At 39.6% G+C, this 22,235-nt stretch overlaps 1 protein-coding gene across 2 annotated transcripts in view; it reads right to left on the bottom strand.

Moving 5' to 3' along the window:
- Window positions 1–22,235, bottom strand: part of top1mt (DNA topoisomerase I mitochondrial) — a 48,686-nt gene that overhangs the window by 2,824 nt on the left and 23,627 nt on the right. For both annotated transcript variants that reach the window (XM_062979940.1, XM_062979941.1), the window contains 11 exons: window positions 20,341–20,456; window positions 17,377–17,498; window positions 17,179–17,301; window positions 15,611–15,798; window positions 13,554–13,698; window positions 13,089–13,232; window positions 12,676–12,861; window positions 8,947–9,015; window positions 5,793–5,907; window positions 3,872–3,999; window positions 1,327–1,421 (listed from right to left, as the gene is read on the bottom strand). In XM_062979940.1, coding sequence (XP_062836010.1) covers window positions 1,327–1,421; window positions 3,872–3,999; window positions 5,793–5,907; window positions 8,947–9,015; window positions 12,676–12,861; window positions 13,089–13,232; window positions 13,554–13,698; window positions 15,611–15,798; window positions 17,179–17,301; window positions 17,377–17,498; window positions 20,341–20,456 — 1,431 coding nt within the window. The remainder of the gene's footprint in view (window positions 1–1,326; window positions 1,422–3,871; window positions 4,000–5,792; window positions 5,908–8,946; window positions 9,016–12,675; window positions 12,862–13,088; window positions 13,233–13,553; window positions 13,699–15,610; window positions 15,799–17,178; window positions 17,302–17,376; window positions 17,499–20,340; window positions 20,457–22,235) is intronic.

Here is a 22,235-nt window from a genome sequence, read left to right as displayed (position 1 = left end):
TTTTTTTAAAATTACAGAGGGTACCTCCAGGCAACAAAGGCCAGGCTACCTCTATGCTAACACCCTTACTGACTAATTTTGCAAACTTCATGGCTACTGCAGTTCCCCCACCTATGAAGTTTGAATTGCATTGGTGGTTGTTTGATATTATTATTGTTGTATTAACTCTTGTGTTATTACCTTATTGTGTTTTCACTTGTGTATGTTGTGCAAATGTAGTTATGTCGTTACTTCTGTGAACTATGTTGACCGGGCTTTGCCCCATGTGAGCCGCCCCGAGTCCCCATGGGGAGATGGTGGTGGGGTATAAATAAAGTTATTATTATTATTATTATTATTATTATTATTATTGACTTGAAGGTTGGGTTGCTGACCTGAAAGCTGCCAGGTTCGAATCCCACCTGGGGAGAGTGAGGATGAGCTCCCTCTGTCAGCTCCAGCTCCATGCGGGGACATGAGAGAAGCCTCCCACAAGGATGGTAAAACATCAAAAACATCCAGGCGTCCCCTGGGCAACGTCCTTGCAGACGGCCAATTCTCTCACTCCAGAAGCAACTCCAGTTGCTCCTGACACGAAAAAATTATTATTATTATTATTATTATTATTATTATTATTATTATTATTATTATTATTATTATTCAAAAGTTAATTCAAGCTTGCTAACTGCAACACTCACACTTGCCTCAAACAGACAAGTGATCTTTCTCCCACCCTGGACATTATTCCACAGATATATATATATAAACTCCAATTGCTTTACTGTCAACAAAATATCTGAAGATGCCATTAGACACAGATGCAGGCGAAACCTCAGGAGAGAGTGCTGCTGGTACAGGGCCAAAGAGCCCGAAAAACTCACAGCAACCCAGTGATTTTGGCCATGAAAGCCTTCAACAATACAGTTTTATTCTTGGAAAGGGTCACTGTCTTTACCATTATCCTGCTTGATTTAAGAAAAAGAGATGACAGAAAGGACTTGGTAGAAGTTTATAAAATTCATCCATGGTAGGAAATAAATTCTGAAGCAAGAAAAAGCAGTGTCCTTCCCCTCCTTATTCTATAAACTGCAATTCAGAACCTCCCAATAATGTAACAGTGGAAGATTCAGGAGAGAACAAAAAGGGGTGCATTTTATTTGGAGACTCTGTCCCTTCAAACTGTGACAATCTTAGCTTTTTCTGGTGGTTTTAAAAACAGATAAGCAGGGAAATCACAATGCAAATGTATCAGAAAACAGCATAGGCTGATGTCCCAATTTGGAGACAAATAGCCAGTTGTGAATTAAAATAACTCAGGATCTTAAAATAAGAGCTGGGACAACTCACGCTTTGGATTTGGCATCCTTTTTGGCTCTGCATTCTGCCTGTGCTCTCTTCAGCTCCTTTTCTGCATCCTGCAACTGGTCAATTTTGCAATCGATCTGGAAAACAAAAAATAAATACAGGGAATTCCAAGTGAGTGGGTTGCTGTGTGTTTTCCAGGCTGTCTGGCCATGTTCCAGAAGCATTCTCTCCTGACGCTTCGCTCACAACTATGGCAAGCATCCTTAGAAGTTGAGTTCTGTTGGAAACTAGGCAAGTGGGGCTTATATCCCTGTGGAATGATGTCCAGGGTGGGAGAAAGAACTCTTGTCTGTTTCAGCCAAGTGTGAATGTTGCAACTGGCCACCTTGATTAGCACTGAATAGCCTTGCAGCTTCAAAGCCTGGCTGCTTCCTGCCTGGGGGAATCCTTTGTTGGGAGGTGATAACTGGCCCTGATTGTTTCCTGTCTGGAATTCCCCTGTTTTTTTTTTTAAGTGTTGCTCTTCATTTGCACTAATTATTATTATGTACACTGGAACTCAATCGACAGATCCAGTCCTTTAAAATTGAACATGCCCATCTATATTTTAGAATATGTTTTATGAATGTCCAATGTAAGTTAATAATTTTTAACTGTTTTATAGTGCATTGTACAATTTTTATATGCGTGTTTTATTGTAAGCCGCCCTGAGTCCCCTGTTGGGTGGGAAGGGCAGGATATACATATTGTAATAAAATAATAAATAAATAAATTTGCTGCCTTGATTCTAGAGGACACCTTCCAACAAAGGATTCCCCCAGATAGAAAGCAGCCAGGCTTTGAAGCTGCAAGGCTATTTAATGCTAATTGCAAAATTTATGCATGCCTCAAACAAACAAGAGTTCTTTCTCCCACCCTGGACATCATTCCACAGGGATAAAAGCCCCACTTGCCATGTTTCCAACAGACCTCACAACCTCTGAGCATGCCTGCCACAGAGGCAGACAAAACATCAAGAGAGATTGCTGCTGGAACATGGCCATACAGCCCTGAAAACTCACAGCAACCCAGTGATTTCAGCCATGAAAGCCTTCAACAACACAATTCCAAGGTAGTCCTCCTGCTTTATCAAAGTGAAACCAAAGTGGACCCCATATTTAAGGCAATTCTTACAGAGCATCTTCATATGTCTGTGTTACCTTATGGAAAGCAAACTTATTCTGCGTGAAAGGGATGCAGAGGTCTTAGAAGACAACAAGCTGAACATAAGACAACAGGAGAGCTAAAAAAGCCCAATGCAATTCTAAGCTACATTAAAAGGAATATAATATCTACCCTGTTTCCCCTAAAATAAGACATCCCCAGAAAATAAGACCTAGTAGAGGTTTTGCATCGTGGATGGAGGGCGATTAATAAGTAATTAAATGATGATGATGATGATAAGGCCTGCCCCGAAAGTAAGACCTAGCCAAGTTTTTGTTTGGAAGCATGCCTGCCGAACAGAACACCAGAGCATGCAGGATTGGTAAATGTACGTACCATAGAGTGTTGTACATGGAAATAATGGTAGTAACAAGAAATTCTTGATAGGATTCACAGTTTGTCTGGTTATGCTGGTTTGTGATGACTACTACTGTGCAGTATATAATAAATGCTCATTTTTTTGTTCAACAATAAATGTGAATTCTTCTTTATGGAAAAATAAGACATCCCCTGAAAATAAGACCTAGAGCATCTTTGGGAGCAAAAATTAATATAAGACACTGTCTTATTTTCGGGGAAACACGCTAGGTAGAAGGAAGTAAACAGTCACACTCTATTTTGCTTTGGTCAGATCTTAGATGGACTAATAGTGTCTGGTTCTAGGCATCCCAATTTAAGAAGGATATTGAGCAGCTTGGATACGTCAAGAGAAGGGTAACCAAAATGGTCAAAGGTGTGGATTCCAAGCCCTCTGAGCAGCAATGGGTGGAGCTAGGTATATTTAGCTTGGAAAAAAGAAGATGAGGGGGAACACGATAGCCATGTTTAAATATTTGAAAAGATGTCCCATTGAGAAGGGAGGAGGCAAGCTTCTCTGCTACTGCTCCAGAGACTAGGGCAAGAAGCAATGGGTTCAAATTGCAGGAATAGAGATTCCACCTAAACATTATGAAGAACGGCCTGACGATAAATGCTGTTTGGTAGTGGAATACGCTACTGCCTGGGAGAGTGGCGTTGGATTCTTTCTCTGGAGGTTTTTGAGCAGAAGCCAGATGGCCATCTGTCAGGAGGGCTTTGGTTGTGTTTTTCTGTCTGGAAGAATGGGATTGGACCGGATGGCCCTTGGGATCTCTTCCAACTCTAGGATTCTATGTGTTGTCGAAGGCTTTCATGGCCGGAATCACAGGATCTAAACTTTCCTTAGTTTTTTCCAATACCTAACAACCTCTGAGGATGCCTGCCACAGATGTGGACAAATCGTCAGGAGAGAATGCTTCTGGAACATGGCCATACAGCCCAGAAAACACACAACAACTCTAGGATTCTACGCTGAAGTCTCCTTTCCCTGAGACTTCACTTCCTCATATATAAGACATTGACTCACCTTTGCTTGAAGGTTCTTCATAGACTTCTCAAAGGTCTTTGGCGTTGCCCGCTGGTGGTTGCACAGGATGGCAACTGCACGGTTGGCCCGGTTGTAGGAAAGCAGCTTAGCCGCAACACTGTCTTTCTCTGTTGGTGCCAGAGAAGATGTTGGAGTCAGGGACCATCCAACGATGGGACCAAAAAACAATGAAATTAGCTGCTTTGGGGATTCTGGGAATGACAGTGCACAAACGGACCTCTTCCCAGGCTCTGGAAGATCTAGCCTGCAGCTCTACCAGCTATGCTTTCTATTCTTGCATATACCCTAAAATCTTCAGAAGTAATTTTCTCTCTATGAAACACGAATCAAGGAACATGAAAGGCAAGCAGACTAATCCAACCAGAAAAGTCAGCTATAGCAGAGCACCTGATGAACCCACCTGGACATAGCATATTATCTGAGAACACAAAAATGCTGGACCACTCTGACAACCATCATGTCAGATGACACAGAGAAGCCACTGAAATACACAAGCATGTGGATAATTTCAACAGAAAGGAGGAAACAATGATAATGAACCAAATCTGGCTAGCATTATTAAAAAAAAACACCAGAATCAAGACAGTAAATAAAGAACACCCCTCAGAAACAAGGGAACTCCAGACAGCAAACAATCAAGTGCCAGTTGACACCTCCCAAACAAAGGATGCCTCCAGGCAACAACTGCCAGGCTACCTCTACGCAAATACTCTCACTGATTGACTTTGCAGCTGCAAGGCTTTCCATGTTATTCAATTTATTTATTTATTTATTTATTTAAAACATTTCTACCCCGCCCTTCTCACCCGAGGGGACTCAAGGCAGCTTACAACAACCAGCAAAATTCAATGCCAAACAGATCAATACAAACAGCAACACATTTAAAACCATTAACAGTAATCCATAAAATACACTAGTCAAGCTTAAAAACATATAGTTACTTAATACCATTCTTCCAAGGAACCATTCAAGCTTGCTAATTGCACCATTAACACTTACTTCAAACAGACATGGGTTCTTTCTCCCACCGTGGACATTATTCCACAGGTACATATACACTCCACTTGCCTCACTTCCAACAGACCTCTGAACAAACCTCTGAGGATGCTTGCCACAGATGCAGGCAAAACTCCAGGAGAGAATGCTGCTGGATACTATTTCAAGTCTTATGGCACCATCTTATACAATCCTGGGATCTGTAGAATTCACAGGTTACTTCAGGCTCTCATGGGTGCACCTACACGGTACAATTAATACAGTTTGTCACCACTTTAACAGTCATGATTCAGTGATATTGAATTATGGGAGTTGTAGTTTGTTGAAGCACCAATACTCATTTGGCAGAGAAGGCTAAAAACTTTGTAAAACTAAAACTCCCAAGAAACAATAGCATTGAGCCATGGCAATTAAAGTGGTTTCAAACTACATTAATTCTATGATTTAGATGTATCCATGGTGAAGCCAAGAAGGTTTGCTTATATCCTGGAATATACAGAATTTCCAAAATGCAATATCTGAATTGGCCACATGGGGGAACCAGAGATATCATTTTCTATCTATTCTGAAAGATCTGGTTTGGAACTGTATGAGGTTGTTTGCACATAGGAGGCATAGGAGCCTTTATCCGTCTATACATTAAGGGCAAGTCACACCTCTAAACCAGGTGTAAATGACCTCACAACCTCTGAGGATGCCTGCCATAGATGTGGGTGAAACATCAGGAGAGAATGCTTCTGGAATATGGCCATACAGCCCCAAAAACTCACAGCAACCCAGTGATTCCGGCCATGAAAGCCTTTGACAACATAATAATAGTCTTGTTCAAACATTTCAGTCCAGCTCTAGAGGAAAAGCAGAGAATTGGAAATAATCTGATGGATGGTATTGTCAATCCACTTACCCTTTGTCAACTCATCCAGTTGTTCCTGCAGAGTGATGGACGCATTGTATGTTCTGAAGACCTTGGCTGTCAAGCCATCCATCAGGTCCTGGAGGTGTTTATTCAAGGAAGTGGTCTGGAAAATAAAGAGGAGGAGCCCAAAGTGAGAAAGCCCACCACAATGGAGATGAGAGAGAGCCCAAAATTTCAGATTGCTGAGGACAGGAAGCTAAATTCAGAAGTACCTGACTCCCTTTCCTCTCCCAAGCCAGTCCTCCCATTCATGATTATTATATTTGGCACCACTCATGCATTTCAAGAAACCTCCCACTCTCACAAGTCCAGGAAAAGTAAAACTTAAGAATTGTGTGGGAGGATGTCAGGAACCTAATTGATAGAAGTGCAAATCCCATCTTCTGTTATGGAATCTGTAACACCAGAAATAGTATCTGTGATGCTATTTCTGTGTCCCCACTGGTTTGCTTTTAATTACTCTGATTTTATCTGCTTGGGTTTTAACGTATTGTCCATTATTTTATTTTGTGTATCGTTGGAATGTTTTAAGTTTCTGTCAAATATGTTGTGTTGTTGTTTTGGGCTTGTCCCTGTTGTGAGCCGCCCCGAGTCTTTGGGGAGATGGGGCGGGATATAAAAATAAAGTTTATTATTATTTTATTATGAGTTTCTACTTGGAAAATGCCATTATATTTATTGATTGTTCAGTGTTCCCTCAGTACTTCGTGGTTCGCTTTTCGCGGACTCTCCGTTTCGAGGTTTTTCAATAAATATTAATGTAAAATATTTATCGTGGTATTTTTGCTGTTTCACGAATTAAAAATATTAATTCTAAGACTAAAAGGATATTATAAGTCATAAAAAATTACGATTTACAATAAATAGTGTATTTACTCAGAAAAGTAGGACTTGTGCAGCAGCTACTTGCTGACATGAGATTGTAAACAATACACGATTGGTTGACTGATGGAAAGCAACCAACCAGAGAATGCTGATCTGTATCCCAGTCACTGGTTGGATCAGTAACTATCGCATCTTGTTTTCTTTTGTTCATGTGCAGCTAGCCCTCTCCGGGAATGGGAAAGGGTTATGTAGTGTGTAAGTGTGTAGGAAGGGTTTATAAAGACTTAAAATTGTATATAACTACTAAAATCTATATTTTTTTAAAAAAATAAATTTTTATTTTTTAAAACACAAAAAATACATACCGTAGACATACAAAACATTTACAATTCCCACCACCAACACGAGGATTGTTTTCTTTTTACATATTCATTTCTTTATGAGACAATTTTTATATCTTTATCTTTATCCATTTCCAACCTATATACTATATAACATTTGTATCTTATTTCTTATGGCTTGATCTCCAGATTGATTCATGATATAGTTCTTTACCATTGTCCATCTTTCTTCCATTTCTCTTGTTCTATTTTCATTAGTTTTTACAACATTTAGTTTCACATTCATAATTTCAAATTCCATTTGCTCCACCATATATTGGTACCATTTATTTACTGTCCATTTTGATTTATCTTTCCACCCTAATACTATTACTGCTTGTGCACATTCAATTATTGCTTCTTTTATTTCCCTTTTATTTCCCATTTCCTCTCTTTTCCCTAATACCGCTATTTCCTTTGTTATGACCCACTCATTTCCTAGTATTTGATTTGACTCATTTTGTATAGTCTGCCAAAAATATTGTACATATTCACATTCCCACATCATGTGCATAAACCGCCCTTTCTGATGACATCCATGCCAGCACTGACTACTCCCTTTTTTATAGTAGTATGCTAATTGGCAGGGTGTACGATACCATTTGTGCAATATTTTCCTCCTCATTTCTTGTACTCTGGTATTCCTTTTCATCCCTATTGTCTCTACCACATTTCTCATCTCGTTTTCTGTGATTTGCAGCTCCGTTTCCCACATACTTTTCAGATACCGTATTATACATCCATCAGCCTCTATGAGCATTGTATATATTTTGCTGGCCTGTGCCTTCTTTCCTTCCCCCTTTTCTCTTATTATCTTTTCAAAGGCGTTATCTTCTCTCTTAACCATATTAATATTTTCTTTTATTTTGCAATATGCACAGATTGCTCTTATCTGTAACCAATTTTCTTCTCCAAGCCATTGTTTAATTTTATTTTCTCTTACCGTTCCCTCTCTGTCATATAGTTGTTCTAGTCTCTCTATTCCTTTTTCCTTCAATGTTTGAATATTTCTATTCATATTTGATTCCTTATCCTTATTGATTATCCATACTGTTGACATTTTAGATTTTAAGCTACTTATTCTCCCTTGCCATTTCTTCCACACTTGCATTGTTCCTTTCATTGGTCCTATTAATTTATCTATATTTCTCTTATCCCATTTTCTAAAGATCATTTCTTCACAATTAACTCCATTCATTTCCTTTTCAAATCTCACCCATTTTTTATTTGTCACTTGTAATTCTATTGCTCTTTCAATTTGGAAGGCATCGCTATATAGCTCTAGGCATGGACAGCCCCATCGCCCTTTCATTTCTTTTGCAATTATCAATTTTTTCCTTACTCTTGGTCTTTACCCTCCTTACTAAAATCTATATATATAAAAGGGTAATGTAATTTCGGCCTAGGACAAAACAACAAAACTACACATCCCAAAAACACTAAACTTGGCAGCACAACCCCTCATCCAAGCCTCTACGTTCATACAACAAAAAGAAAAGAAATATAAAGTCCTAATTAGAGAGAGAGGGGAATAATTGTTTTTATCCAATTGCTGCCAGTTAGAAGCTCCATCAGGGGAAGACCTTTACCCTTGACCTTAACTACCACCAATTCCTCAATACTTTATTTCCCATACCACCATACACCACAGCAACACGTGGCCGGGCACAGCTAGTAATGTATAAATATTAAAACACATATAGCGTCCCTACTTCGTGGATTTTCATTTTTCATGGGTGGTCCTGGAACATGACACCCATGATAAAGTGAGAGAACACTGTATAATAGAATATATTGCAAGGAGTTCTTGGGAAGGGGCAGGGAAGTGGATTAATCAATCCTGACTGGTGGGATATTTGAAGAGCTAGGTTGAAACCAGTAACTAAAATATAGAAAGGTCCATCCAAAACTCCATCCCAAATGGATCTCCAACTTACAGACAGCCGATCAAACAAGCAATCTCTGGGATCTTTGTTCTCCATGAATAGTTGCAAGTTCTTGAAGACCTGCATCAACCAAGAAACCAAGAAGCTGTGATCGCAAAATCCTGTGATGGCATGTGAAAAAAAAACCCTTGCTAGAGATACTGCAATTGAAATGTCAGTATGCAAAGGCCTGTTATTGTTGTTGTTGAAGTTACATGGCTCCAAATATTGTAACCTTTCCATTTGGAATACGTGCATTTTTGAAATACACGTATTCAAAAAAAACTGGAGAGAGAAAAAATAAAGATCCCAAACACTTCTGTTCGCAAGCTTTTTGGAAAAGGAATTGAGTATTCCTTTTCCAAAAAGCTTGCGAACAGAAGTGTTTGGGATCTTTATTTTTTTCTCTCTCCAGTTTTTTTCTCTCTCCAGTGTACAAATTCAAGGAGGAGATGGACAAGGCAGAAGGTGTCCAGAGAAGGGAGACCAAAATGGCCAAAGGCTTGGAAACTATGAATCCTTGTGAGAACCAGTTTGGAGAAATTGATATTTTTATCCTGGAGAAGATAAGGTTAAGAGGGGGCAAGAGATACAACGGAGCCTTGCATTCAAACTCCAAGAAAAGATATTCCTCTTGAGCAGGGGTCCCCAAACTTTTTAAACGGGGGGCCAGTTCACAATCCTTCGGACTGTTGGAGGGCCGGACTATAGTTGGCCACCAAGCAATAACAATAATAACAACAACAACAGCAGCAGCAGCAGCAGCAGCAGCAGCAATAATAATAATAATATTCCAACCAAGAGGGTTGGAAGAGACCCCTTGGGCCATTGAGTCCAATCCCCTTCTGCCTTTGTGCACCGAAAACACAAGCAAAGCACCCCTGACAGATGGCCTCCCAGCCTCAATGTTAATAATAATAATAATAATAATAATAATAATAATAATAATAATAATAATAAAAAAGAGGGTTGGAAGAGACCCTTTGGGCCATTAAGTCCAACCCCCTTCTGTCTCTGTGCACCAAAAGCAGATGCAAAGCACCCCTGAGAGATGGCCACCCAGCCATAATAATAATAATAATAATAATAATAATAATAATAATAATAATAATAATAATAATAAGGGTTGTAAGAGAAGAAGAGACCCCTTATGCCCTTGTGCCTTGGCCCCCGGGCCTTAGTTTGGGGACCCCTGCTCTTGAGTATTTGGAAGGGGAAAAACTCTTTAATGATCAGAGCTGGTCGACAATGGAATACACTGCCTGCCAAGGAGTGCGATAGAGCCTTCCTCTTTGGGATCCTTTCAAGCAAAGACTGAATGAGATCATTTATTGAAAAAGATTGGATTGTTGTGTCTTCCTGCCTGGCACTTGGGATCCTTCCCAACGATAGGATTTAGAATCATAGCATCATAGAATAATATGATGTTGGAAGATGCCACATGGACCATCTAATCCAACCTGCTGCCATGCAAGAGAAGCACAATCAAAGCACCCCGGAGAGGTGGTCATCCAGCCTCTTTAAAAAGCCTCCACCAGACTTCGAGGCACAGAGTTCCACTGCTGAACAGTTCGTACCGTCACAAAGTTCTTCCTAATGTTCAGGTGGAATCGCCTTTCCTGTAATTTGAACCCATGGCTCCATTGAGTCCTAGATTCCAGGGCAGCAGAAACCAAGTCTGTTCCCTCTTTCTTATGACACTCTTTCACATATTTGTACATGGCTCTCATGTCGCCTCTCAACATTCTCTCCTGCAAGCTAAACAGACTGTTCTTTAAGACGCTCCTCAGAGTGATTCATGGTCTCCAGAACCTTTGATCCTTTTAATCACCCTTCTCTGGACACCATCTTCTAGCTTGTCAATTTCTTTCGACTGTGGTACTCACAATTGAACACAGTATTGAGGTCTGGTGAGGTCTGACTAAAGCAGAAAAGAGAGGCACCATGACTTCCCTTGATAAATAATAAGACTTTATTTGTATTCGGCCCCATCTTCCCTAGGGGACTTGATCTGGACACTAGACTCCTTTTGATGCAGCCCAAAATCCAATTGGATTTTTAGCTGCCACATCACACTGTTGGCTCATGTTCACCTTCCTGTCCACAAAGACTTCGATCTTTCTCACATGGATTGCTGTCGAGACCAGGCAACACCCGTTCTGCATCTTTGCATTTCATTTTTTCCACCTAAGTGTAGTATCTTACATTAGTCCTCGTTGAAATGCATTTTGTTAGTTTTGGCCATTATTTATTTATTTACAGTATTTATATTCCACCCTTCTCACCGCGAAGGGGACTCAGGGCAGATCACATTGTACACATATAAGGCAAACATTCAATGCCATATAACATAGAACAGAGACAGACGCAGAGGCAATTTAAACCTTCTCCAGCTTCCTGAGGGTATGCTTGATTCCGGCCACAGGGGGAGCAGCTGCTTCATCATCCACTGCGACGGCAACTTCCTCATTCCAACGGCGGCTGGATGATTTTTACGGTGTTGTAAATTAGCCTCCCCACATATAAGTGGTACCTAAATTTCCTACTTGATAGATGCAACTATCTTTCGGGTACTCAGCACTCTAACCTGTTATGGTCATTTTGAATTCTGATCCTGTCCTCTGGAGTATTAGCGATCCCTCCTTATTTGGTGTCATCTGCAAACTTGGTAAGTATTAGGCTTGCTCAAAAAATTCGATTTCCCCATTTATCGTTAGTAATTCGTTTGTTTTGTCGCTTTTGAAGCGATATTCCAATTGCATTATCCCGTCGTGTGGATCCCGCGGTTTCGAACCGCGATAGGCAATTTTTCTGATGTCGTCGTTTTTTTTTCGTTAGGTAAGCTAGCATTTGCAAATCACCCAAACTTGTTTCAGTGCACTGGGGCAACCTAGCATGTTGTTTCCACCTTGTGGCCAATCGGAGAGCACGTTTAACTCAGGGGAGGGGCTTGTACGTCCTGAATGAAAACTGCAGGGAGCCTCATGGCTCATTCGGCCCGGGGATCTGGAGAGAGAGGGTTTCTTTCTCACTAGCTCATCCCTCAGTACCAGCAGAACTACTTGTAATGAGTACAGAGCAAGTAACATGAATACAACACTGGAGATAATTTCAAGAGCCACAGGTAAAAAATCACTTCTGTAGCCCTTTTATTTTCTTGCACTGCACAAATGGCTGGCTCTCTTAAGCTTATCAATGCTTGCAAAGTCTGGCAAACAGTGCAATTCCCATAATCCACACAAATAGAACTTGGGCAAAGGCGAGGCTGTATTTTTCCCTTTTATTTTCTTGCACATTAGTGCAGTAAGTGCACATTGGCTGGGTATCTTACTCCTATCAATGCTTGCAAAGTCTGGCAAACGGTGCAATTCCCATAATCCACACAAATAGAACTTGGGCAAAAGGGAGGCTGTATTTTTCCTTTTATTTTCTTGCACATTAGTGCAGTGAGTGCACATTGGCTGGGTATCTTACTCCCCCCCCCCTCCCCCGGGCTGTTTTGAGCCACAGCGCATGCGCGTCCGCCATTAACGAATTACTTTTGAAACTAACTAATTTTTGTTAAATTTCGAAAATTTTTGAGGGCAAAATTCGGAAATGACATCAGAAACGAAATGCTAGTGCCCCCTACTTTTGAAGCGAGTTTAGAATCAATTTTTACGTGGATCGCTCAAGCCTAGTAAGTATGCCATCTATAGTGATAGTTTGAGACAGCTACACACAGGTGAGTTCCCCTCTCACCTGCTTCTCCACAGGCACCTGGTTATAATAGCGTATACAATCCTTCCCCAGGAAATCGAACTCCACGACATTCCCCTTGCCGCCCAGCCGCGGGTGCAGCGTGATGTGCTCCACGCGCAAGGAGCAGCAGCCCACCGTGTCGGCCGTCTCGCCCTTCTCCTTCTCGTTCCCGGCTCTCAAGGCCAGCTGGAAGGAGACACACAACAACAACAACAACAATCAGGCACCTGTCAACCAAAAGCCATTAGCAAACTTCATCACTCCAGGACTTCAACGCCCACAGTTCCTAACAGCCGAGAGGAGTGAAGTTTGCCCATGCCTGACCTACAATGTAGAATTATGGCTCAATGTGATAGAATTGTGGGAGTTCTAGTTATACAAGCCTATGATTCTATGAGAAAATATCCCCTTACCCTGTCGATGAAGTAGAGTGCCACCGATATCTGCCGCTTCTTCATGTCCTTGGATTTCCAGTCGGCTCGGTACCGAGTGCGGATCTTCTTGACCACCCCTTTCAAGTGGCGGGCCACTTCGTATTTCTGCCAGTCCTTCTCCCCCTGAGGAAAAAGAGCGACGGGAGGGGAGATTATGTAACAACAAGCTATTACTACCCTCAAATCATCCCCTAGCAGCATGCCTTTGGAATGCATGGATCTCTTTGCAAGATGCAAATCTGGATCTACAGCTGCGCATAAACGTAGAGGGGAGCTGCAGAGATTAATACGACAGCGCAAATTCTAGGTTCAAATAAAAGATTTTGCAGCAAAACAGAGTCCCTTGGAAGAGTCAAAGGTGAGTTGTTCAATACTTAGACGAGTCCTGAACAAGAGAGAGAGTTTTTGGGAAAATATTTTCCTAAAGGAAGGTCACATCCCCACCTTCAACTTTGAACTGGGGTTCAGCATAACGTATTTTATGGCCCCCTGAATATTCTCCATCCACGATGCCAGCCAGGTGACGGTGTTGTCACTTCTCACTTCTTTCCATTTGTGGCCTCGAGGGGGACAAGGGATCTTTGAATCCCTGGAATCGGAAAAAAGAAAGAAATATAGTCAAGTTTTAAAACATTAGTGGGACCACAACAAGCTAACCTTTATATAGATTGAGTATTCAAAGTGTTCTGGATTTTGGGAAATTTCGGGAATACCGATATTTGCACACAGGCACACAAGGAGATATCTTGGAAGGTGGGACTCAATTGTAAACATGAAATTAATTTGTTTCATGTATACATTATGCAGTTGGGCAACTCTAAAGGTAATTCTACACACAGTATTTTCCATAATTCTGTATACGAAACAGCAGAACTATCAGAAAACAAAGGTGCCACTGTCTCAGCTATCCCGGTCGACAATTTTTTTAAAATTATTATTATTACTATTATTACAAATGTTACTAGTATTATTGTTATTGTTATTGTTATACCCCACTTTATCTCTCCCAAAGGAGACTCAAAGCGGCTTAACAAAAAAGCATGCAATTTAAAATATACAAATATGCAAACATTAAAACAGAATTAAATATAAACAATATTTTAAAATTCACAGTTAAAATCCATTAAAACGTAACAGTAACCTCCCAAGTCTTTCATTATTTATTTGTTTATATATATTTGCTAACCTGTATTCTATGTGTATGTTGATTTGCCAGTTTAACTGTACCTCTTTGGTGTGGGAGGGGTTAGAGACATGTGATTCTATACTGAGCATGTTCAGACTCATGACTCCATTTTGTATTCAGTCCGTTTTTACACCTCAGTGGAGGTGGATGCATATTGCTGTTTGGACTTCAGTAGAGAAGTATGACTTATGGACTTTGGTGAGTACAATTAGATCTAAAAACTATGATTAGAAATGATACCCTGTATAACACAACACAGAGAGAACTACATCCTATCTGTAACAGAACTTAAATAAGAAATGTGCCTGTAAGGTGAATTCATACAGATGTTTGTGAGTAAGCAAGATATGCTATTTTTCAAAGAAGACTTTGGGGTTTTTTTAATCTCTGAGTGCATATTTTAAACTAAGAGGTTTCAAGGGAGTGTATATCTTTTGGGCAACAGCAATTTCAACTTCAAAGAAACAACCATCATCTGCTAACAAATATACTTTTGTAGTGGCCATGGTTCTTCAGCTGAGTTACCTGTGTGCCATTAAATGAATGCTTATGACTATCACTTGTTGAAAGGGCTGACTTTCAACAAGGTCATGCTTCCCTTGACTAGTGGATTTCAAAAGGTGGTCTCCACATGTTGATGGAGATTCACATTTGTCAATGTGAATGTGGCGCAGCTGGCTAGTAACCAGCTGCAATAAATCACTACTGACCAAGAGGTCATGAGTTCGAAACCCGGGTCGGGTTAAGCCCCCAACCATTAAATAGCCCGGCTTGCTGTTGACCTATGCAGCCCCGAAAGACATATGCATCTGTCAATTAGGGAAATTTAGGTACGCTTTATGCGGGAGGCTAATTTAACTAATTTACAACATCATAAAACTGCCAACAAAACACGAGGAAAGGAATGAGGAAGTACAGCCACTACTGGACAGTGAAGCAACAGCTCCCCCTGTGGCCGGAATCGTGAAGCTGGGGAAAAAAATGTTAAATGCCTCTGTGTCTGTCTATATATGTTGTTTGTCTGTTGGCATTGAATGTTTGCCATATATGTGTTCATTGTAATCCGCCCTGAGTCCCCTTCGGGGTGAGAAGGGCGGAATATAAATACTGTAAATAAATAAATAAATAAATCAGATATGACATCATTTCTCCTTTTCAATAAGGTTATGATTGCCATTTATTTCCAAAGGGATATGTGCCCAGAGTCTGAGTATAGTTATTTCCAATAATTCTCACAGGGACAGGAAGTGAGGTGGAATCTTCTGAACAAGGGCCCAGACAGCAAAACTGTTCCTGATCTGTGATGGTGACCTACCTGCTGCAGTTGATGATGACGTCTTCCGGCTGGATCCTCTTCTTGAGCATCCCCATCTTGGGGTGGTCCCCGCGACCCCGGAAGAGACCCGGAGGCTCCGTTTTGAAGTTGCCAATCTTCTCCCGGTGTCCATCAATGATGCAGTAGCCGTATTCCTCCTGGATTCTTTCTGCCTCAGCTTTCAATTTCTGACACAGAGATAGAGATAGAGATAGAGATAGAGATAGAGATAGAGATAATAATAATAATAATAATAATAATAATAATAATAGACATTGACAAAATTACGATCTGTCAACTGCAAAAGGCCACCCTACTGGGATCTGCACACATCATCCAAAAATACATCACACAGTCCTAGACACTTGGGAAGTGTTCGACTTGTGATTTTGTGATATGAAATCCAGCATGTCTATCATGTTTGCTATGTCATACAATAAAATAATACTTTATTTTTGTATCCCTCCACCCTCTCCCCGAATGGACTCGGGACGGCTAACATGGGGCCAAGCCCAAAAGAAAACAAAGTGTGAACAAGTTAAAATATAAAACGAAACAATAAAAATAACAATAACAGTATAAAAGTCAAATAAAACGGATTCAAGCACAATTATAAAAATAAAACCATAGAAACAAGATAAAAAGTTATAAAACAATTTCACCACAAAAGGGACAAAATGGGGGGGGGGGGGTCAGAAAGATAACAAATGCCTTTTATTTTTATTAAAATACATAATAAATATACCGTATATAATCAAGTATAAGCCGACCCGAATATAAGCCGAGGCACCTAATTTTACCACAAAAAACTAGGAAAACATTGACCCCAGTATAAGCTGAGGGTGGTAAATTTCAGAAATAAAAATAGATACCAATAAAATTACATTAATTGAGGCATCAGTAGGTTAAATGTTTTTGAATATTTACATAAAGCTCAAATTTAAGATAAGACTGTCCAACTCTAATCAAATCATTATTCTCATCTTCTTCAATGTAAATGTGATTATGTATCCTTTTAATAATAATAGAGTAAAACAATACATGTAATAATAATAATAATAATAATAATAATAATAATAATAATAATAATAAATACAGGAAAATAATACAAGTGATAATAAATAGAGTAAAATAATAATAATAAGATCAGAGTGAAATAATAAATGTATTAATAATAATAAAAATAGAGTAAAATAAATGTAAGTGTAGCAACAATAACAGAGAAAAATAATAAATATAATAATACCAATAATAATAGAGAAAAATAATAAATGGACCATATATTCTCAAGTATAAGCTGACCCAAATATAAGCCAACCAGGACCCTCACCCAAGTATAAGCCGAGGGGGGCTTTTTCAGTCTTAAAAAAAGGGCTGAAAAACTAGGATTATGTGTTTTTATTCCACTAAAATATTTACATCCCACACTGTACCTATACCTGATTCTCAGGGCAGAATATAATGAATTAGGATAGCAGCTGCAACAACAACCAAAATAAGGACTTCTAAAAAATTTAGCCACAGTCAACGAAATCTTAAATTTGATCAACAAGTAATGGTAACCAAACCTTTTTCTCTTCTTTGGTTAGAGCTTTCTGGGCCTCACTTTTCTCAACAAAATACTGATGGATCTCTCTGAAGTCACATTTCTGCAGGTCTGTGATTTTCCTCCTCTCTCCTGGTGTCATCTCCTATGGGAAAAAGGAAAGAGGCAGTATAGACGGCCCGGGGATTTGTAGTTTGTTGTGGCACCAACCCCCAAATACCTTGGTCCAATCGTTGAAGAAGTTCCTCCGGAAGACGGCCTTTTTTGTGTATTCGTGCTTGAGCATCTTGGCAAAGAACGTTGCCACCTCCTCTGCGGCGGGACTGAGCTTCATTGGCTTACCTAGGAAGGAAAACGATGGTAATTTTGCATTGCAACAAATGAACCACTTCCTTGTTGCAAAAATCGGCCAAAATCAATGCTGTTTCTCTCATTCCCATCTATCTGTAGGAGAGACCTTGCACAACACCTTTCTATACCAGGTGTGTGTCACAGTTCTTCCATCCATTCTCCTAAAAGGCCTTCAGCTCTTATTTTGCTGAACACATTTCAAAGCCAGAATTAATCGGGATGGATGATGCCCCTCTTACAAGTAAAACAAGCAGTCAAAGAAGAACAACATGCCCTGGCTGAATATATAAAGCAAAGCAAATAACCTGCTTTGATTGAAGTCAAAAATCAGAAACTCCTCAAAGCACAGCAGACAAAAAACCAGTGCAACAAAACCGCACTACAAACTAGAGCTGACAGCTGGCACAACAAAACATTGCATGGAAAGTTCCTTGACAAAAATGAAGGAAAAGCTGATGAGAAGACCTGGCTCAGGCTCACAAATGGGACCCTGAAGAAGGAGACAGAAGGCCTGATCCTTGCAGCCCAGGAGCAAGCCATCAGAACAAAGGCAATTAAGGCCAAGATCGAAAAATCAGCTAATGACCCAAAATACAGGCTGTGCAAGGAAGCCGACGAAACCATTGATCATATCCTCAGCTGCTGTAAGAAAATTGCACAGACAGACTACAAACAGAGGCACAACTATGTGGCCCAAATGATTCATTGGAACTTATGCCTCAAGTACCACCTCCCAGCATCAAAGAACTGGTGGGATCACAAACCTGCAAAAGTATTGGAAAACAAGCACGCAAAGATACTGTGGGACTTCTGGATCCAGACTGACAAAGTTCTGGAACACAACACACCAGACCTCGCAGTTGTGGAAAAGAAAAAGGTTTGGATCATTGATGTCACCAACCCAGGTGACAGTCGCATTGACGAAAAACAACAGGAAAAACTCAACCACTCTCAGGACCTTAAGATTGAACTTCAAAGACTCTGGCAGAAACCAGTGCAGGTGGTCCCGGTGGTGATAGGCACACGGTGCCGTGCCAAAAAATCTCAGCCGGCATTTGGAAACAATAGACATTGACAAAATCACAATCTGCCAACTGCAAAAGGCCACCCTACTGGGATCTGCGCGCATCATCCGAAAATACATCACACAGTGCTAGACACTTGGGAAGTGTTCGACTTGTGGTTTTGTGATACGAAATCCAGCATATCTATCTTGTTTGCTGTGTCATACAATGTTGTTGTGTCAATTATAATTATTATTATTATTATTATTATTATTATTATTTATACCCCACTTTATCTCTCCCGAAGGACACTCAAAAGTGGTTTAACATAAAAGCATTAGCATATAACAATATGCAAACATTAAAATAGGCTTAAATATAAACAGTATTTTAAAAGATTCCCAGTTCAAAACAATTAAAGCATAGGGTTGTTGTGTGTTTTCCAGGCTGTATGGCCATTTTCCAGAAGTATTCTCTTCTGACGTTTCACCCACATCTATGGCAGGCATCTTCAGAGGTTGTGAGGTATATTAGAAAACTAAGCAAGGGAGGTTTATATATCTGTGGAAGTTCCTAGGTAGGGGGAAAGAACTCTTGTCTATAGGAGGCCAGTGTGAATGCTGTAATTAATCACCTTTGTTAGCATTAATTGGCCTTCCCAGCCTTGCATCCTGGCCTGGGGGAATCCTTTGTTCAGAGTTGTTAGCTACCCCTGATTGATTCATGTCTGGAATTCTTCTGTTTTCAGAGTGCTGCTCCTTATTTACAGTTCTGATTTTGGAGTTTTTTTAATACTGGTAGCCAGATTTTGTTTATTTTCATGGTGTCCTCCTTTCTGTCGAAGTTGTCCACATGCTTGTGGATTTCAATACCTCACAACCTCTGAGGATGCCTGCCATAGATGTGAGCAAAACGTCAGGAGAGAATATTTCTGGAACATGGCCATACAGCCCGGAAAACACACAACTACCCTGTGATCCCAGCCACGAAAGCCTTCAACAACACAATTAAAACATATTCAGAGTTACTTTGCTTATCTATCATGTTTTGATTATCTCACTGGACGATGCAAAACTGTATACTACTTACACATCTGGGCGATAAAGTTGCTAATTGACTTGAATAGATATAAAACCCTGGCAATTTTGCATAAGTGATTTTAATTGGCTTGTACGTTTAATTCTATTTTAATATGGGTTTGCTGTAGATTTTTAATTGCTTTTTTAAAAAACGTTGCAAGTCAATCTGCATCTTGGTCAAGAGATAAAAGCGGGAAATAAATAATAATACTTTGTGAAACAATTTGATTTTTTTTTTTGTTTCTGATTTGAAAGTAATATTTCCTGTTTAATTGTGTGGTCCTTACTTTGAAAGTAGTTGTTCTACTCCAGAAACTTTGTTTTTGTGGCTGCCACAAACTATGTGGAATTGGTTGAGACTCTAGGAGGTATTCATTGAAAAACTGGAGCAAAATGTGCTGAAGGATGTCCCTTAGAAACAAAGTTTCTGCAGTTAATAAACTAATTCAGTTTATTAAATTAGGTTTCCAATTAGGTTTCCTAAACCAATTAGAAAATGGCATTTTTTAACCCAGGTTTCCTACAACTGATTGGGATAAAGAGACTTGCAAGGTTCGGATTGCTTTCTTTGATGCTTTTGTCTATGATGTTTTTGCTTTTACTTCTTAATAAAGTATTCTCGTCTTAACCCCTCGTGTGCTTATTGCCTTTGAATCCAAAAAAAAGAACCTTTGTTTTTTGCAAAGTATCATCCTTTGGGACCTAATGCATGCGATGTTTTCATCCTGTAAGAAAAATCAGATTTCTCACCATTGTAATAGAACTTGACACAATTCGGAAGACGTTCGTAAGGTGGTGCGAAATAGGGTCCTTTGTGTTGAAGCTGAAGCCACTTCACCCCATCCTCACACTTCCTCTCTTCCCACCTTGAGAGATGAAAGTGAGAAGAAATGCAAATGACAGACCACTTCCAAAGTAAAATTAAAACAGTGACGGACAAAGAATTAGAAAAAAAATATTTGGATATGGTATAGAACCCCAGCCCAATGATCAAATATGGGGATGGGAATAAGGTCAACATGTTGGCATTGTTAACAAACAAATTCAAATACATTTTCCGTATTTGCTGGCATATGGCATGCATCACCTTGACAGCATAGAACGGCACAACTGGAAGGGACCCCCAAAGGCCACCTAGTCAGACCCCCAGCTTGAGCAGGAAATCCTTGAGCAGGAAATACTGAAATGTCTTCGACAGATGTCTATTTGAGCATTCCTTTAAAAACACTTTGTGAATGTGACTTATTTAATTTTTTTATTAATTTACAGTATTTATTTTCCCATCCTTCTCACCCCGAAGGGGACTCAAGGTGGATCACAGGACACATATATGGCAAACATTCAATGCCGATTATAACAATGACAAGACAGACAACAGATAGAGGTATATAGGCTTTCCTATATATATATATATAGTTTTTATATTTTTAAAGTTCTTTTATTAGATATGTTAATTGAGTTTTATATTGGGATATAATGTTTTAACTGATTATGTATTGCGGTCTGATGTATTTGTATGAATTTTATATGTTGTATGCCGCTTTGAATCTCACCCACAGGAGAAAAGCGGGATAGAAATGAATTATTATTATTATTATTATTATTATTATTATTATTATTATTATTATTTATCTCGTTTGCTGTATCATACTAATTTTCCATCCTTCGGCATCTTTGGAGGCTGTGCTCAGTTTCAGCCATTGGGTGGTGCGGTTGCTGCATTTCCCTGCTGAAGAGTTTTATTTACAGTAGAGTCTCACTTATCCAACACTCGCTTATCCAACGTTCTGGATTATCCAACGCATTTTTCTAGTCAATGTTTTCAATACATCGTGATATTTTGGTGCTAAATTCATAAATACAGTAATTACTACATAGCATTACTGTGTATTGAACTACTTTTCTGTAAAATTTGTTGTATAACATGATGTTTTGTTGCTTAATTTGTAAAATCATAACCTAATTTGATGTTTAATAGGCTTTTCCTTAATCTCTCCTTCTTATCCAACATATTCGCTTATCCAACATTCTGCCGGCCCGTTTACGTTGGAGAAGCTAGACTCTACTGTATTTGTAAACTTACTTCTTTTTCTGATCTAAACGCCTAGCCTAAATACCTCCCTGCTTTAATGCAGTTCCTATTTTATCTACTCACATTTGTTTTCAAACTGCTAGGTAGGCAGAAGCTTGGCTAAAGGTCAGGAGCTCACCCTGACCCGAGCTTCGAACTCTCAACCTTCCAGTTTGCAAGACTTTTTGCAGTTTGGTGATTAACCTGCTGTGCTAAAGCCTGACTTGCTCTTTTGGAGACTGAGGATTAGCTTGACAATGGACTGTAGAAGGACCTCCCAGAAGAGAATTGATATTTAAATATGCTATTTGGATTTAAAACGACATTTAAGACCAGTCACTTCCTACAAACCTTTTCAGATGATTTTTAAAGCATTAATTTTCAACTGCAAACAACTTGTTTTAATAGGGATGAATCCCCTTGCAGAGATAGGGTGGGCTAAAAATAAAGTATTATTATTATTATTATTATTATTATTATTATTATTATTATTATTAATCCAAGGCTGGAGTTAAAATTGCTGGAAGAAACATTAACAATCTTAGCTATGCAGACGATACCACTTTGTTGGCCG

The sequence above is a fragment of the Anolis carolinensis genome, chromosome 4 (genome assembly GCF_035594765.1).
Source record: "Anolis carolinensis isolate JA03-04 chromosome 4, rAnoCar3.1.pri, whole genome shotgun sequence".
Lineage (NCBI taxonomy): Eukaryota > Metazoa > Chordata > Lepidosauria > Squamata > Dactyloidae > Anolis > Anolis carolinensis.
This window is presented reverse-complemented; position numbering and strand designations above follow the sequence as displayed.